Genomic DNA, 18,286 nt, shown 5'->3' with positions numbered 1-18,286 from the left:
AGTAAAGGACATTTAGGAAGCACTGGTGGAGAAGGGGAAGGAGAGTGATGAGCCGTCCAGAGTGAGGCGCTCGGTTCTGTTCGGTCCCCGCCCCCGAGTACGGTCCAGTCCCATCTTCATGGCCCTTACGTCGTACAAAGTCACCCCAAACAGGGCATGGCCCAGAGTGGGAGGCTCCCCTAGGGCGGACACAGTGAACCGGGGGGCTGTGCCCAGTGGCCAAGGTGGGTGAGCACTGCCTCTGCCCTCACCCCACCTCCAGGGCCTCCCTGGGCCCCTCCGCCCCAAGGTGAACTCCGAAGGCAGCCCGCTCGCCTCCGCAGCTCTGAGCTGGCTCTGCTCTGGCTTCAGCTTTGTTTCTGGTATCTGATTTCCGTTGTCCTGGCAACGGGCTGATAAGCATTCCTCTCTAGTGCTGGTCCCCCTGACGTGGCTGGTGATGAGGAGACACAGTATGGATGACGAGGGACATCACCCCTGTCAAGGCTCATCTGCTCTGGGTGGGGACGGAGAGCTGGACCAGAGCCGGCCCGGGGCCACACTGGGGCCACCCGCCACCCTGCCCGGGGCCGGGTCTCTGGGCCGGGCTGAGAGCAGGCTTATCCGGGGCCAAAGTCTATTGTTCCCTGTTGCCTGGGCTGAGTAAGCGTGTCTGGAAAGGCAGCCCGGGCACCCACCCTCCCCACTTCCTTCCCCAGGCCCGAGGGTCTGCCTTCCTGGGGGCGGTGGACTGGCCGGCGGGCGAGGCCTGCGGCGGTGAAGATAGCAGTGACCTGCCGCAGCTTCCGGGCTCCTATCGATAAAGACACCCAGCCCCTCGGGCAGCTCTGTTCTTCCTCATAGTCTCCCTAAAAGGGCCTTTCCTCAAACTGCAAGTCATGGTGGTGTCCCTGCCCGCGTCCATATATGAACTTGGGGTGCCTCTCTGCAGTCCCCTGCCGAGTCCCCACTGAGTCCCCGCCGAGTCTCCCGGCCTCCCCTGGTCTGCGCCTCCAACGCCGCCACGGCTGCAGGCTGCAGCCCAGCACCAGTGAGTGCCTCCCTGCCTTCCTTCTTTCTCCCTTCCCGCAGAAGCTAAACCTGGGCCACCCCGCCCGCATCCCTTCCCTGCTTTATGGGGGCAGGTCGTTTAAGCAAGAGTGGACCCTGGCTGGCCATTGGCCTTTCCCCAGAAGGCGTCCAGGACGTCGGTTTGAGGATGACAGGAAAAGGGGCCCCGGGGATGGGTGCCTGCCTTGCGGAGCGAAGTGCGTCGGGAGAGAAGTTCCCGTCACTGGTGGCTCTTCGGGCCTGGGGGCCTCGAGGAACGGTGTTTGGAGTGTTTTCAGGGTGAGGTTGGGGTGCACTTTTTTCAGGGGTATCTGTTTGGTGGAATGGGTTTCTCGTCAGCCATCCTTTGCTTCTGTTTTCCCCTTTAACTGGCTGACCCTGGCCAGCCTCTGGCCCTTCTTGTCACCGCTGGACAAGAGTGGGGACACAGCTGTCCCCAGCCTGGGGGTGAGCCCAGCTCTGCCGTTGTCGGCACAGCTGTGGTAGTTGGCAGTCGCTCTGAGGCTTGGTGGCCTGCCTGGGAAATGGGGACAGCAGTGCAGGTGACGTGGGCTGGGCCTTCCTCGGCCCCGCAGACTGTCCGGGTCTCTTAACCTGTCCTGGCCTACACAGTCCTCAGAACAACTTCATCTTAAAGCTGAGGAAGCCGAAGCCCAGAGAGGCTGAGTCACCCACCCACGGTCATTCAGCACTTGGGGCCGGAGTCAGGGGTTCAGCCAGAGCTCTTCACCCCCCATCCCCTAGGGACCTGCCGGGGACTGAACGGCACGGTTGCTGTTCACACGCTGCTGGTGGCTCTGACGCTGAGAAAGCCCCAGCCGATGCCCCTTCCCTGCCCCGTGCCGTAAAGGGCACACCCACACCTTTGTTCTAGGCTCTGCCTGGCGTGTCTTTAGAGAAGGGGACGCTGGTGTTAGGTCTGCACATGACCGCGATGGGAGGCTTCCCTCCCGCAGCTCGCTCTTTGCCTGGATCTTCCCCGCTCTCCCATCCTGCGTGTGCGGGTCTGCGGCCAGAGGACAGCACCGGAGAAGGAGGGGCCCCTTTGCTCCCCCGCTGACCTTGCAGTGACAGGCAGGGGCTGATTGGACCAGGCCAAGCGGCCCTTCAGGGCAGCGCAGGGAGGGGACGGCTGTGGAAGGGCTCTGGGGGGGCAGGGCCCAGAGGACCAGGCCCCGCCTGCCCCTCGCCCCCCAGCCCAGGGCTGGGGTGGACTCTTCCTCTTGCTCTTACTGAGGGAGGGGCTGGGTTGCTGGGTCCTCACCACACCGGAGGGAGACGATGTTTAGCTCCGCCTCCCCGACCCTGGCGTGACCCCTGGCAGACTGTGAAGGCCCCGCCTGGGCGGGGGTCAGCAGGGACCGGGCACTCTGTGCACACGGGTCCTGCCAGGAACTGGAAGTGGCGTCGAAGGTGCTCCCTCAGGAGGGCCCTCAGCTTTACTGGTAGATAAGTGGGGTTTAGGCTCCAGGACTCGGGGACCTGAGCTGCCCCCTCCCCCAGCCCGTGGTCAGCCCTGCCCCACCCCCAGCTCTGCTTTGCAATGGGAGAGGTCTTTTCGGAGTCGCTCTCACCACCACGTGTCTGTCCTCTCCCCGCAGGCTCCACGTCGCTGCCTGTGAGGACTCGGGGTGGACTCGGGTTCCCGCTGGGCTGGAGTTCATGTGTGTGTGCTCCTGGGGCCCACCCAGTGGGTTCGGGGCCGCGGGCACTTTCCTGCAGTGCCCCGAGCCTTAGTTCCCTCACTGGCCAGATGGTGACAGCCGAGGTAGCCACTCGCTGCGTGGACGGTGGTGGCCATCCACGCCAGCCTGGAGCAGGCCTGGCCGGTGCCCTTGCAGAGCGCCGAGGCCACAGATATGGGCACAGACACAAGTGTGTGCCTCCAACTGATCCCGTTTGAAAGGACCGCGAAAGCCGGACTGCAGCGCTGCAGGAGGGGCTCTTTGTGCGGTGCCTTTGTCCCCCAGCCAGTCTTCTGGGGCTTCCCTTCCAAAGGCCCCTGTCCAGGGACGCCCCTGGGCCCTGGGTCGTGGGGATCTTCTGCCTTTGCTGCCTTGAGTGTTGCACCCACTCGGGATGGGTGGAGCTGTCTGCACCCGGGCAGGCCCCGCAAATGCCATCTTGGCCCCTGGAGCATCTCAGGTGGAAACAGAGCTACTAGCACTGGGGATCCTCCCCCACCACCACCACCAAAAGCCAGACTTGCTTAGATGGTGAAACCTTTGCGGATTCTCACTTGTACAGATGGAAAGGGGCCACTAGAGGGCGCCGTCCCTCCAGTGTTTTCTGCCCGCATCTCTCCAAATTCCCTCCCAACTGAGCGTTTATTTCTGTGGCAGGTGCACGCAGTCTTTTTTTTTTTTTTTAAATGCCTTAATGATTTAATTTCCTTATTTTCAAAGCAGAGCACACTTTGGACTTCCCTGGATACAATGAGACACATTAGCGATCAGATTAATTAATACGAGTTTTGCAGCACAGGGACGCGGAACTTGCCTCACCAGGCTTACTCCTTCCACCGCCAACTCCGTTCCCCTTTACTGGGCACGTCCTCGCCTCGTGGTGGCCTCCTCGGGTGCGCCCCCTGCTGGAAGTGACCCGTGGCTTCCCCACCTCCAGCTTTGGGGGCCATGACCCTCAGCCCAAACGTCAGTGTCGCCTTTCAGATAATTCCGAGTTTCTTTGTGGTTTCACTCTCCACCCCCGCCCTCTGCTTTCTCCGGACTCTTTCTTCTTTATCACCGATTGGCGACAGGGTCTCACAGCTCACAGTTGAAACTGATTTCAGCCCCAGCCCCATCGAGTGGTAGACATGCAATGAACGCACCATCTCCCAAATCACGGACATGGGGCGCTCACATCAGAGGGTTTGCGGTCGGATCGGGGTGACCTTGGCCAGGATGGAGCGGTGGCCAGGCACTTGAGCTGAAGGGGGGTGTGGATGAGAAAACGAGAGGCAAAGCAGGGTGGCTCTTTTCGGGATGAAGGAGGCTGGCTTCGGGAGTAGGGGTCCGCCCGTCAGAGGGGTGGGGTGAAGGGACAGGTGCTGCAGAGCCACAGGAGGGCACGCAGTCCGTGGTGGTGGCCCCGCGGTCCCTGGGGAGCCCAGACGGGCACGCTTGCCTGACAGGGCCTGCCGGCCAGCCGGAGCCTCTGGCGCGCGCCTGCTCCTTGGTCTCCCCCAAGTCCCTTGGGCTGTACTTCCAAGCCTCTCACGGGCTTTAGGGCTTATTTCTGCCAGTCACCTGTCAGCGTGGGTGGGGGCTGGCCCCAGCGGACTCTGGGAGGCACTGTACTTTTCAGAATTGGTGTGGGCTGTGGGGGGGGGGGCAGGCTGCGTTGCTGGCACCGCCCGGCTGCTGTCCCAACGCGTCTGTAGAGACAAGTTCTGTTCCAGTCCACCCTGACTGGTGTCTGTTTTAAATGCTCGGCCACCATGTGAAGAGGCCCAAGCAAAAAATCCAGGGTCTTCGAGACTTGGCCAGGCCTGGGCTGCGGGGAGATGGACGTCCCAGTGTCTGGATTCTTCGAGACTGGTGACCTGAGGGTCCATGTCCCCGAAGGTCCCCTGGCAGTTGCCTACGGTGGCCGTTCCACGCCTCGGTGCTGGTGGACAGCTGAGGCTTCCCTAGTTCTGTCCGACTCTGTCCCCGGCAGGCCAACACAGCTTTGTGGGGTCTCCTCTGTGGGCTGGCCCCACTCTGGGGCTCAAGGGGGATGGCATGGGACCTCTGCTTCTAGGCATGTGTAGTCCAGCAGGGAGACACCCACATAGCTGACGGGTCCCTAACTCGGGAGGCTGGGTGGTCTGTGAGTCTGTAGCCAGACCTGGCACTTCTTGGGGTTCACTGGACCGACCTTGTGGAACCGATGGCTATAGATGCTCAGCCTGCCGGGAACCCAGTGCAGGTGCTGATGACGAGCAAGAAGTGGGTGGGGAGACCCAGCATTCAGCTGGGCTGACGACTTCTCCTCGCACACCCGCTTGTTAAATTAGTTGTCATGACAACCTTGATCGGGTCTGGTTATTATCCCCCTGCCACAGAGGGACATATAAGACAGGAGTTACGGCGAGTGCCCAAGGGCATGTGGCCATTCCTCCCGAGTCCTCCCCCAGCCCCCAAGGCCTCTGCTCCCCCCACTGCTGGCTGTGGCAGACCCTGGGCCCGGGACGGCTGCCTTCGAACAGGGCCCAGCAGAGGAGAGTTTGCTGGGCCACCTGGCGGGGTGGGGCCCCGGGGAGGGGTTGGGCTGTGCTCCTGGAGGCAGCCAGCAGGGGGTGGGACAGTCGGTGGGTGGAGGAGGGACCTGATGGGCCCACGTTCCAGGACCAGAGTTGTCCTGAGACACTGTAGGAGGTGGCCCCGGAGCCCGGCTCCCTGGGGGCTCCTGGAGCAGCTGCAGACCTTCGAGGCTCTCACCGTTCCGCCCGAGGACCCCACGCTGCGTTCACAGCGGCGCCTCGAATGAGCTGACCCGCTTGCTTCCCGTCTGAAAAACTGAACAAAGCCGCGCTTGTCCCTGAAGGACTGGCCCTCCCGCGCCCTGGTTTCTGCTCGCCGGGCGGTTCTTGTGCAGAACCTGATGTTTAGCTTTCACCGGGAAGTCTTTCTTCCTCGTCTTCTTTCCACCGACACTTTGTGCTCTGTGGCTTTTCGAGTTTTCCGAGTGCCCAGGGCACGGGGGACAAAAGGGCGGATTCTCTGGGCCGAGGGGATGGTCTGTGTGACATTGGCATTTTTGTGACCATATCTGCACTTCAGCACCTGGGCCTTCAAAGACCCGCGTGTCCCCAAACAGATGGATGGCCGCATCCCTGGTGGCCCCGCTGCCGCTGGTGACTGTCTGAACGCGCCCCCTGCAGAGAGGTGCGGGCAGGCGGCTCCAGGCCGGCCTGTGCCGTAAGTCCCTGACTGCAGGGCAGAGCCCTTCCTCCCGAGCCCTGTGCACGGCTGTGTCGCAGTAACTGGGTTCTCGGTGACTCATGAAGCCTTAATGGGAACTCAATCCACCCAACTAAGGGGCAGGCAGAGGAATGTTCTGCGAGAACAGTCTGTTCCCAGTCCTCCGAACTCTGTGTTTCGTGCCCACGGTCTCCGTTCAGTGCTGTCCTGCCTGTGTGAACACCTCTGTGGTCGTTGATCGACGGGTCATTCGTTCGTTCATTCTGCAGATACGTGTTGAATGCTTTGCCGAGTGCCAGGCTTTGTGTGGGACACTCGGTCATAAACAGCACCCAGCGCCCTGCACTCCACGGGGGGGCAGGGGGCGGGCACACCCCACACCTGCGTGATGGGAAAGAGGGTTTCACAGCGTCTCTGTGCACAGGGAGCTCCGGGAACCTGGGGGGACGCTAACTCCTCCGGGTGGGGGTGTGCAGGGAGCACTTTCCTGACGCACCCGGGGGACGGGATAGAGTCAGCCAGATACAAAGTGAAGGGCGTTTGAGGCAGAGGGGACTCGAATGGCCCCTTCAGAAGGTGGATGCAGAAGCACAGGAGCTGCAGCTGGGGTGAGGGGAGGAGGGGCACGCTCGGCAAGACTCTTGGGGTGCCGCTGGGATTTGCCCCGGAGGTGGTGGGAGCTGCGGGCGCTCTCCACCCCAGAGCCATGGGGCTGGTGTCGCATGTCAGAAGGGCCGAAGCGCCGGACAGAACTCCGTTTGCAGAAGACAGAAAGCCCAACTCAAAGTGTATTAAGAGCAAAAGAATTCATTGGTGCTTCTGACAGAGAGGCCCAAGAAATGTCGGCCTCAGGTATGGCTTGATGTGGCTAAACTGTGTCTCTCAGCTCTTTGACCCAGGGCCTTCGCTGCCGCTTCCGTGTGGTGATGGGAGGAGGGGGCAGCGTCCAGCCGCATCCCTCTGGGTCCAGGCCAGCGGGAAAGAGTGCTCCTCTCATTCTGCGTTCCCCGGCCACTGCGTTCCCCTGCGTCCAGGGCCTGGACTCCTGCTCCACCCCAGGGTGGGGGCAGGGCCCCACCTGGAATATAAGGCCTGGGAATGGGGGCTGGAGGGGTCGTTCCCTCCAGGGGAAGGCTGGATGCTGTTTGACCAGAGGGTGGATGGATGCTGGGGAGGGGACAGGATGGTCACCTGCAGAAGCAGAGGGGCTGGGTTGGCATCAGGAAGGCCAAGGCAGGGCCCGAGGGAGGCTGAGGGGCCCCCCACTGACGGGGCATGATGTGCAGGGTCCGGGGTGGGTGGGCCCAGGTCCAGCATTCGGCCTTGACCTCTGTGTTCTTTGCATGTGTGTTGGGGCCATTTGTGCTAAGTTCTGGGACCAGAATCAGGTCGTGTGGTTTTGCTCAGTCGTGCTGTGCCGGTCCCTCCTCTGGTCCCTGTCCCCGTCTGGATGGCTGGCGTGTCCCTGAGGCTGGCTGTGCTGACGGAGCCTCCCAAGCCTCACTGGCCTCCCAGGGCCACTGCGGCTGCTGAAACCGCGTCGCTGGGGTGTGGGAACCAGCCCTCTGACGTCTAGGGTCTCGGAGAAGCCAGGGTGGCCAGCAAACGGCGTCACTGTTGCCGCCGAGACAGGTAGCTCTGCCCTTGGCTCAAGATAAAAATACCAGGGATTCACAGAGGAATAAGGAGATTCTGGGCTCTCCCCACAGGCAGGAAGTGGTCCGTGCTTCCCTTAGATCCCACCGGAAGCTGGGAGGCCATGCGGTTTCGGGTACCGTGTGGCTTGGGTGGGCCAGCTGCCTCCCTGACCAGCCAGGGCAGCTCGGGTGCGGTGCGGCCTTTTTCAGACCTTGTCTGCGCTGGGAGCTTAGTGTGGCAGCGTGTGGGAGGTGGATACTCAGTGAACCTCCCTGCTCCGTGCAAACCCAGGGCCGGGCAGGGGCTAGCCTGGTGGGAAGCTCTCGAACTGTGGTCCTCCCTTGAAAGAGTCTTGCACCGGTTTGGGTTCCGGAGCAGCGGGGGCGTCCTTGCTGTGCCCGGCGCGGTCCGTGGACCCGCACCTGCAGCCCCGCCTGTGAGGTGGTCAGTGACGCTGGGCCTGCTGTGTCCGAATCTGCCTGCGGCACCTGAACCCCCCAGGGGTCCTGAGAGCACCAGAGTCTGGGGGCCTGAGTGCTATCGGAGGGTGAGAGATGGGCAGAGGCTCCCGGGCAGGCTGCCCGATGACGGGGTGGAGGAGGGGAGTGCCGGACAGCCCGGGGGGACTGGGTCACCCCAGACAGCGCTGGGTGTTGTCTGAGAGTGGGTCCTTCTGTGCCCTGCAGGTGTCCGGGCTGGGTTCCCTCAGGACCCAGGCTTCCCAGTGCCTCTTGCACATCAGTCCCAGGTTCGCCCGGGTGGCCCTACCTTTGTGTCACTCGAGACAGAGGCCACATGCAGTGGCGGCACAGGGTGGGGGTGGGGCAGGCAGAGGGTCCTGAGGAAAGGGGACTCTGAGGGTTTCGGCTGAGTGGGTGGCCTCGTGTCCAGCAGGTTTCCTCCTGAGCTTGGGGGTGATGGCAGAATGCAGATCAGTCCCTCGTCCCCCAAAACATACTGCTTCTCTCCTGCCCACACGGAGAGGGTGTGGCCTGGTGGCCCTGTGACTTATTCAGGGGGGCCTGCAGCAGACCCTCCTGCAAGGAGGTCCAGGGTTCGAAGCCCCCAGGCCAAGTCTTCCCCTGAGACTGAAGGGCCCCCTGCAGGCCCGGGCAGCTCGCAGCCTGGCGCCGAGTCCTGCCTCTCTGCCTTTGGACTCCTGGTGTCTGGGGGCCGAGTGATTCAGGAGGGGCCTGGCCTCCTCCCCTGCTGGTCTCCTTCCCTGCGGAACTGGCGCCGCCTTATCGGGCCTCTGCCTTGCCCTGCACGTGCCCTGTGGGAGCATCTATTTGTCGTCTGGTCCCTAAACTTTATTTTTATTTCACAAGTGAGGTGGGAACACCGTTGTGGCAAAGCCTCCCCCAGTTTCCTCCTTTCGTCCCTTCCAGGGGCAATGCCACCCGTGTCATGCTGGAGTACATCCTTTTCATTCTTTCTCACACACGTTTAAATGTGGACACATAGGAACACAGTCTGGAGTTTTAGGATGGTATCTGTTTATGTAAACATTAGGCTGCATTGTTTTCAAAGCTCCTCTCACAACTCGAACCTGTAAAATGACTGCACCTAATTCATTGCACACGCGTTCCTTGAAGGCTTCTCAGTGCCAGGCGCTAGGCTAGACTGTTGGGCGGCCGTGGCCAGAACGCCTCCTCCCCTGGGTCTGCGGCCTGCCCCAGCCTCTCCCAGCACACGGGCCTCGACCGGTGTGTGTCAGCTCTGCAGGCCGAGACCCGGGCTGGCCGCTGCCTGAGCAGGCCCATCTGCAGCTGCCAGTCCGATGCGGGATCAGCGCTGCCTGCTGACCTCCTTTAGGTTTTACCTCATTGAAATGTTCCCATTTATTTTAGTCTCTAAACTTATTTCATCTCAAGGAATTGGACAGGACCTTGTGCCCCAGCAGGGCAAACCCCATAAATCAGGCGTTTGGGCAGCAGGCATGGTGCCCTGTACCCCTGTGGCGCCGTCAGCGCCGCCCCCACCCCATCACCCCCACCATGGCGTCTATGGGAGCCGTGGTTCTTGTTCAGGGCTCGTTGGAGCCTTATTTAAACTCACTGGGCCATGAGATCGTCCCAGGAAGTACAGTGTGATTTATTTTTAGAGGGGCCATTCTGTGATGAAGGCCTTCCTGGCTGACGGGTTTAATTATTACGATAAATTACGACTTTTGCCAATAAGCGGCCCCTCTGAGCGCAGAGGGGAGTCGAGTGGATAGAAAGCCCCCACTTTCTTGGCGGAGGCCCGAGAAGCGTCGCTGAACAGAGGTTCTGTGGGTTCCTCCTGAAATACCTGGAAGTCGGGGACCGAGGTGGGGGTGGGCGGTGGGAGCGGAAGGAGCTACGCCTCCCTGCACCTGCCGTTCTTTTTCCTCCGACTCCGAGGACCACTTGGCTCCTTCCAGAAGGAGCCATGGTGACAAGCTAGAATGGGGTCCATCTCAAAAGGGGCTGGTTGAGTGTCCCGATGGAGGCCGCCCTCCCCCCGTGTTTCCCAGTCCGTTTGGCCGTGGGTGGGGGCAGAGTGCCCTTTTGATTGGCACTTTCTCTTTGATGCTGGCTCAGAGGGGCCCACTGCTCATCCGCCTGATCTTTGTTCCCTGTGAAACCAGGATGTGAACACCGGGTGTCCAGGCCCCCACGGGGGACAAAGAGTCTCCACTGTGTCAAAATGACACACTTAGAAAAGTCGAGTTGTCCCAGCTTCAGTCGCTGAGGGCCACACTCACCGCCACAGGGCTTTTTTATTCTCTCCGAAGCCCATCTGCTGAGCACCCCATCTCTGCAGGGGGTGTGTCATGACCCCACTTCCTGACCCGGAGCCCCTGGAACGAGAAGCCTTTGTCTTCAGCCCCCAGCGGCCCCTCACGGGACCCTCGCTCTGGGCCAGCCGCTTCCACAGTCGTGTTTTCCTAATAATGTCAAAAGGGAAAGAAGAACACTGCCTAAAAGCATTTCTTTGGAAAGAACCTAGGTATAAATAAATAAAGTGAAACCCATCCAAAGAAAAAGATTAAAAACAGAAAATCAAAGCTGGAAGCTTTGCGCTTGGCCCGGGGTGGAAAGGGCGGCTCCCGAGGGGCCGCCTCCGAGCCGCCAGGTTTTCATTCTCGAATCTCTTTCTTCTTTGTGTGTGTGTGTCATTCCGGTTGGGAGGGGCGGTTTCGCGTTCCACCTTGCCCGATCTTTGGGTGGAGTGGTGGAAAGAAAAGGAGCGTTGGAAACACATGTGTGTGCATTGAACAGACGTGAAAAGCCAGCGTTGACTGAGTGCCGACCACGCGCCAGTGGTTGTTGAGGGAGCTCCTGTCCCACTGGAAACTGAGGCACAGAGCAACAGCGAAGCCTGCCTAGGACCACTGAGCTTGTCGGCGGCCTGGCTCCAGGGTTCTAAGCCCTTCGTCATGCTGCTCCTCAAATACACTTGAAGACCCACTGTGTGCAGGAGCTGAGTTAGCACTGGTGCGGGCAACATGGTCCAGGGAAGAGACAGTTATAGGGCTGTGCGACTTGAGCTGGGTCGAAAGGAGTCTGGGGTGGATGTGGAGCACCCAGGAGGGCTTCCTAGAGGTGGTGACCAGTAAGTTGAGGCTTAAAGTTTTGTGAGACTGAGTTGGGGACAGTGACGTGCAAGACCAGGTAGAAGAAGCAGGTCCAGTCCCGACTCCAGGGCTCGCTGGTGCCTCGGTGCCTTCACCTCCAACAGGTGCCAGCCCAGCCGGGGCCCAGCCACTACCTCGTGGACTGGTTAGCAGACGAGATGAATGGAGAGTAGGGAAGGTGTCTGGCACATAGTAGGTGCTCAGGAGATGTTAGTGACCCTCTTCCCCTTTCCCAGTGACAAGCAGGATGTTTACTGTGACCTGAGGGTACAACCTGGCGGCCCCTGGCTGACCCGCAGAATTTGAATTATTTGTTGACATTGATAAATTGGGAGATTCTACACTAAACCCCTATTTCCCACTTCACTTGAAGACCCCTGAGAGCTAACGTCTGCGGCCGGACCCCTGGGGCCCAGTGAGGAGCAGCGGCCCCGACGGGGCCCTTGTGTTGTCGAATGCTCTCCCTTGGCTCTCTTTGCTGACCTGGCCTCCACTCCCCCATCTCTGACCCTCCTGGTGCTCCCCAGCCTGTGTCCACTGTGTAGCCCATGGCCACGAAGTGGCGCCCCTGGGAGGTGGACACGGGTGTGTGTGGCCGGCGCCGGCTGCCCCGTGGCTGGCTGCTGGGTTCCGTGTGGACAGCGGCCGACACTGAGCGTGGATCCCCTGCCACAGGGTCGGGCCCAGTCCCTTTGAACGCCCACACCCACCGCACACTCCCACCAGACATCCGATCTCTCTCTGTGACTCAGGACAGCTGGGATTTCACGTCTTTGAAGTGCTTTCCTTTCTGGCAAACGGACCGGTACTTTGCAAACCAAAACATTCCTGGGATTCATGGAAAGCCACTCATCTGGCCGAGAGGGGTCCCTGGGGAGAAGCCGTGGTTCAAGAGCAGCGCCCCCTTCCAGTCATCTGACTGACCCACAGACGGGAATCGGGTCCAGACTGAAAGCTCCTCAGCCGAGTGCCCCTCCAGGAACCCAAGCTGCAAAGAGTCGCTGAGTCCCGAAAGGCATCTGAGAGCCTGCCCGTGGTTTGACGTTGACGTGGTCACCATGGTCGGCTCTCAGAATTCGGCTCTGCTACGTCACCCATATGCTTTAACAGAGCCTTGAAGTTTCTTCTCTGGATTCTTGGCATCCTTCAAGGCCACACTCACTTGCTGCCTCCTCCAGGAAGCCTTCCATGGTTCTTCCTGGGATGAGGAACCTCGCCTTCCTCTTCACCTCCCATTTCTCAGCTGGCACCCCTCTCGGAGCCCCTGTTTACCCACACCTGCCACCCACCACGGAGCTTGTACTCCGAACCAGGAGCTGGGTGCTCTCAATCCCCCTTATTCCTCAGAACACCTCTGGAGGCAGGTACTGCTGCCCCTCCCCGCCACTACAGATGGGGAAACCGAGACTTAGCAAGGTGAGAGGACTTGCTCCAAGCCACACCCCAGCATGTGGCAAAGTGCGATTTGAACCCAGGGCTCTGTGACCACAGACCCAGGCTCCGAGCAGCCGGCGGCCGGTGGTCTGCATGGGACCCCCTCCTCCTGGCCAGCGTCCTTGTTAACCTCAGGGCGTCATGCGTGATCAGCCCCTCGGGAGCCCGCAGCTGAAATGGAACCTGGGCGGGGCTGTGAGAGCTTCTCTCATTGATTAAGGTCATGAAACTCGGGCCCTGGGCCCTGTTCCGAGTTATCTTTGATGTTCAAGGGCGTGTGGAAATTGCTGTTGCTATGTGACCCAGTTTCTGGGCTTTGAAAACGCCGATCCCTTTCTCCCTCCCCTCACTCTGTCTTGGTGCATTTTTTCACGTTCCCCTCTGTCCCTCCCGCTGGTCTCATGTCCACGTGCGTGGACGGCCTGCACGGCAGCCTGGGGCTTTCCAAGAGGAGTTGTGGGCTCTCGATGCTGGCTCACCTGCGTGGCTCACTTGTGCCCTGAAGCCCACCTGTGTATCCCTCCGCTTACAGAAAAGCGGGGTCTCTGTTCTTCCTGGCTGGGAACATAACGGTCACAGCTGGCCTTGACTGGCAGGGCCTCCCTGGCCTCTCTGTGCCCGCTCCGTGACGTCGGCCCAGAAGATGGGACCTGGGGCCCAGGGTCCTCTGGTACACCCGTTTTACCCACGTGTGTGCACGCCTTTGTCTATGTGAAGACTGTGGAGAAACCCTTTTCCTCCTTCCATTTCTGTCTTCGAAAACTCTTTTCTGATTAAATACTTTGTATTTCGTTATGGAATAAAAATAACGGCTGAAGTTTTTTTGTCCCTGTTGTCTAACATGGCCCGGGCGAGCTGTGGGGGTCTCTGCAGGTTTCGTAGGGCAGGGAGGCAGGGGGTCTCACCGGTGCACCTGCTCACGGTTTCCCGTGAAGGCGCGGCGTGCTGGCTGCCTCTTGCACCGAGTTCGGCTCCGGCTCTCGGGATGGACGGCCGGGGGGCTGAGGCGGGGTGAGGCGGGGTGAGGCGGGGTGCACGCCACCCGCTGCGGGGCTGGCTTCCAGACCGAAGTGTCCTGGCAGGGCCCACTTTCTCCCTTTCTTTCCACTGGTGTTACCATATGTGTAACATAAAACTTGCATCTTCACTATTTTTAAGGGTATAATCCAGGGGCCTCACGTCCATCCACACTGTGCAGCCCTCCACACTGTTCGCCTCTGAATGTTCTCCTCTCCCCAGGCCGAAGCTCTGAGCCGCTGAGCGGCAGCCTGCCCCTCCCTCTCCCCCAGCCCCTGGGCCACCCTCCTGTCCATCCCTGGGTGCGGCTGCTCCAGGGGCCTGGTGTCGGTGGACTCAACAGGGTCAGTCCTTTCGTGTCCGCCTGCTCTCATGACATCCTTGGGGCTCACCGGTGCCATAGCCGGTGTCAGTGTTTGCTCCCTTTTTACGGGCCGATCACGGTCCATCGTGCGGGCGGACTGCAGAGCTGAGCCATCGCCCAGCTGTGGACGCTCGGGCTGGTTCCACCTTCGGCCCTTGGGACCGGCGCAGCCTCGAGCCTGGATGCGCTTGTGAACAGCCTTGCGTCGGGGCCTTGACCGACGTCGGAAGCCAGTGTCCTGGGGACCCACTGCCGTCGTGCTCGTGAGGGGGCAGAGGGCAGGTAGTCCCCAAAGCTGGGTCTGCAGCGGAGTCCCGAGAGCCCGCGTGTGCCCAGCTCCGGGCTTGGGACCAGACCAGGCTCCCTGTCTCCCCCACCCCTTCTGGGGGCCCGGACACTCAGGGGACACAGCCTCAGCCAGGGCACTGCCGGCCAGGGGCGATCTCCGTGGCCTGCCAGTTCCCAGCCATTGCTCCGCATCCCCCTGTTCCTCTGTCACCTGTCTCTTCGGTGCCTGGGTTGGAGGCGTTAAAGGTTCTAGGTGACAGTGGTGTTGAAAGAGGAAATAGGTTTCCACCTCTAAGGACGTCTGTCAAAGAGGGGAAGGCCCAGGCACTTGCCACTGGCTGTCACCGGCGGACCGGGCTGGTTTTGTTGGATGTCATCAGGGACCATGAAAGGCGGCAGGTGCCCAGGCCCAACCTTGCACCCAGTGTATCTGACCTTGGGGCTGCGGCTGGAAACTCACCAGCCAATGGGGTGGAAGTCACAGTCACAGTCACAGTCGGTAGAAGAAACAAGGGGCCAAAGGTGAGGGTGTCAGTGCCCCACGTGTCGGGGGCGCCCCCTGGTGGAGGTGACTTCGGGCGTCTGCCTGAGTGCTCTCTGCTGCAGGGAGCGAGGGATCCTTCCGCTGCCCTGGGCTCCACGCCGTGCTTCCGGGTGCCCCGGGTTCTATGGACCCTCCACCCCGACACACATGCAACCGGGCTCTCTGGACAGGGGGCCGTGGTGCCTCCAATGTGTGGCGAGCTCTGGGCTCCCGACCCCTGAGCTCAGATCGTCAGGGCTCTGTCCCCACAAACATGGCCTTGAGAATGGTGTTGCTTTCATCTGTGCACTTGCCCAGGTGTGTGTTGGGAGAGCCTTCATGCCGGGGGTCACTGTCGTGGGACACAGCTCTCCAGGGAGGGACGGGGAACCCTGCCCTGTGGCTGGGACCCCTGCTATGTCCCTCTTAGCAGCCTTGGGCAGCCCCGGAGGCTTCCAGAAGCTTCCGTGTCTTAGTCACGTACTCTGAAGAGCAGTGCAAACAGCCTGGCAGGGCTTGGCAGGGACGGGGACGTGTCTGGCAGGGGAGGACTCGCAGCACATGTTCCCGTTCGGATCCCTTCTCCTCAGACTCCTTCTGGGCGACGGGCCATTCTCGAGTGTTTGTTAAATGCTTAGAAAAGCAGGAGTTGATTTCTCTTTGTGTGCGCTGCCAGCACGGGAAGCCGCGGTGTTCGGCTCACACTAACCGGTTTTCCCTTTTCTCCTTCTGCCTGACAGTGAGTGACCTGCAGGAGGAAGGCAAAAATGCCATCAACTCACCCATGTCCCCTGCCTCGGTGGACCTGCACCCTGAGGACACCCTGCTAGGTACGGGGGCCCCTTCCTCTCCCAGCCGTGAGACCATGGTGGGGGACCAGGCCTGGAATGGCGGGGCGGAGCGGGGGGCAGCACAAGGGCAGGTACCAGGAGGGAGAGTCCAGGCCAAAGCCCGTCTGTGGTCTCCCTGGGCGGGAGAGGGTGAGGCGGCGCGAGCTGCTCAGGCCTGGCTGCTGTGGGAAGCTACGGGGAGCTCTGGGGCCCCCAAGTGCTGGGGTGCCTGAGCCTGGCCCTGCCAACCCTGGGGAGGCCGCTGTCGCCTGGGAGTGTGCAGCCAGGCAACCGGTAACCCAGCGGCTGGGGGGTGGGCCCTCGCAGTTTTGCACGGGAAAGGCCAGCGCTGGGCAGGTGCGGGCTCTCTCGGGAATTAGCTAGTCCCAGGAGGGGCAGCCTCTCCGGTCTGCAAGGCCCCACGAGGCCCCCAAATGTGAAAGCATCGGAAAATAAGACACACGAGGGACGTTCCCCTCCCAAGTCTCTGTGTAAGTGGGAGCAGTTCCAGGCCTGGGGCCTGCTGGGTGGGACCGGCCGAGGGCGCCCTCGTCCCCGGGACCGTGTCACAGCCCAGCACTCGTGTGGCCGCAGCCTGGACACGCTGTGCTGAAGCGTGTGTTGGGATCTGACCGACCTGGAAGGCGGTGGCGGAACATTCTGTTGACTTCCAAGCCCTGGTTCAAAGGGAAAATCCCAGAGGGCCTCTCTGCTGTGGTTTCCACGGCGAGGCCCGGCCGCGGGAGCGTGTGGAAGTGCAGGCGCACACTCAGCCCAAAGCCGCGGGCTGGCCACGCTCCCGCGGTCCCGCGGGTGCGCTGAGGTTCCTCCCTCTCCTCTTGGGAGAGCACGGCTCTTCACGGCTTTTCCCTGTTGCCACGGCCGACCCAGTGGACGCCCCTGGGCCACTCTGTCCAGGAGGAAACTGGGGATCAGCTTGCAGGTCTGGCGCTGGGCCCGGGTTCGAGCAGGCCCCTCCAGGGCAGTAGGTGCCGGATGAGTCCTTGCTGTGGGGCCGTCCTGTGCCTCGTGGGGTACTCCTCGGCACCCCCAGCCTCTGTCCTCTGGAGTATCCCCTCCCCCCTCCAGTTGGGACCACCAGAAACCCAGGGCGGGGCGCACAGTCACTCCCGGTGGGGAACTCTGCTCTGGCCCAACAGGGGCAGAGGGTGGGTTTGTCCTCAGTGTGCGGCAGACTCCTGTCTCATCAGCCTTGAACCTGCCTGTCCCTGGGCCCCAGCCCCTCCTCTTGTCATCTGTCTAACTAGCTGCCCTGCGGGCTGGGGGTCGGGTTCTCCAGGTTGCTTCATGGGGTCCCGTGGCCCCTGAGGCTCAGGCAGCACCTGGGGCTGAGCTCTGAAGGGTGAAGGCGTGCGGGGTGGGGGAGGGGTGGCCGGCAGGGCGTAGCGTGTGCCAGGGCCCCGGGGCAGGCGGCAGGGAGGCCTCGGAGCCCCCGTGGAGGACGCCAGCCTTTGCCCCAGAGAAGCAGGAGTCTGCTGGGGGCCTCAGCAGGGACATCACCAGGCCCCCGTGTGGCCCCCACGTGGGCCCCTGTGTGTCACCTGCAGTGTCCCTCTCAAGCACCAGGTCTGCACGTCTCCAAAAATAGTTTTCCTCCTCTGTCAGGCGTTCAGATTTCAAACTCCTTTCATTCCCACCCACACGGACCGGGACCCCCACCCCATGGAAGCCTGTACAGGCCCCCAACCCCAGTCTGCACCGCTTCCAGGTCACCTCCCTTGTGTGTCCTGGGGGCCTGGCCCCTCCCGCAGCACCCGACCCCCGCCCTGTGCCCCTTCCATTTCCACGGTCAGTTTGTGTGTGGTGCGGCTCCACTTCCTCATTATCACCTCGTCACTCGTCCTGTGACGAGCTCACAGGTCCCCTGCTGTGTCTGGGTCAAGGCCAGAATGTGGAGGGAAAGACAGACAGGTGAATAAATATGCGGAATAAGGATGAACACATTTTGTTGCAAAACATAACCTCTTTTTTTTTTGCTCTTTTTCCCTTAATATTTTTTGTTCCATCCTCCCCACAAGACAGGGGAGCCAGTGAGGGGCGAGGCTGGCAGAGCGAGGGGGGAACTGCATCTCCCTCAGGGAGAGGAGAAGGTACAAGGGTGCCACCATCCACCTTCTGGTCGGCAGATCCTGCCCTGGGCTGTCACTCCACGTGTGGCCAGTGTGACTCCTCCTCGCAGAGAAAACACAGGGTTCTCTGCTCTCAGCCACCTCCCCCCTTTGTGCTCCGCTGCCCCCGATGTGCCTGCCCCGCCCCCCGGCTGACCTGACCCCCTTGTCCTTGGCAGAGGAGAACGAGGAGCGGACGATGATCGACCCCACCTCCAAGGATGACCCCAAGTTCAAGGAGCTGGTCAAGGTGAGGAGGGGCATCCTGGCTGGAGCATTGCTGTTGGGGGCAAGCACGGGGTCCGGGCTCTTGTGAGGAAGGGGCCTTCCCGCCGTATCCGGTGAGGGACGCCACGTCGGCGAGGAGGCGGAGTGGAGGGAGGGGCCCAGGTCTGAGCGAGGACGCCTCCCAGGGGCCTTCACAGCTTACGCCCTGCGCTGGGCTGGGGGAGCAGCCGGCGGCCTCTCGCGGCCCCGTGCCCATGGTGCTCAGAGGTGGCCGACC

At 61.5% G+C, this 18,286-nt stretch overlaps 1 protein-coding gene across 2 annotated transcripts in view; it reads left to right on the top strand.

The window, feature by feature from the left end:
* The window catches only part of PARVB (parvin beta), a 66,479-nt gene that overhangs the window by 18,671 nt on the left and 29,522 nt on the right, over window positions 1–18,286 (top strand). The window contains exons 1-3 of one of the 2 annotated variants that reach the window (XM_037160370.2): window positions 934–1,030; window positions 15,563–15,652; window positions 17,961–18,031. In XM_037160370.2, the coding sequence (XP_037016265.1) occupies window position 1,030; window positions 15,563–15,652; window positions 17,961–18,031 (162 nt within the window). In that variant the 5' untranslated portion in view covers window positions 934–1,029. Of the gene's footprint in view, window positions 1–933; window positions 1,031–15,562; window positions 15,653–17,960; window positions 18,032–18,286 lie in introns of those variants that run through there. The other variant, XM_037160369.2, reaches the window with a different exon arrangement.

The sequence above is a fragment of the Artibeus jamaicensis genome, unplaced genomic scaffold, assembly GCF_021234435.1.
Source record: "Artibeus jamaicensis isolate MK-2021 breed Jamaican fruit bat unplaced genomic scaffold, CSHL_Jam_final contig_233, whole genome shotgun sequence".
Lineage (NCBI taxonomy): Eukaryota > Metazoa > Chordata > Mammalia > Chiroptera > Phyllostomidae > Artibeus > Artibeus jamaicensis.
Note: the sequence above shows the minus strand (reverse complement) of the source record. Positions and strands in the feature narration are given on the sequence as shown.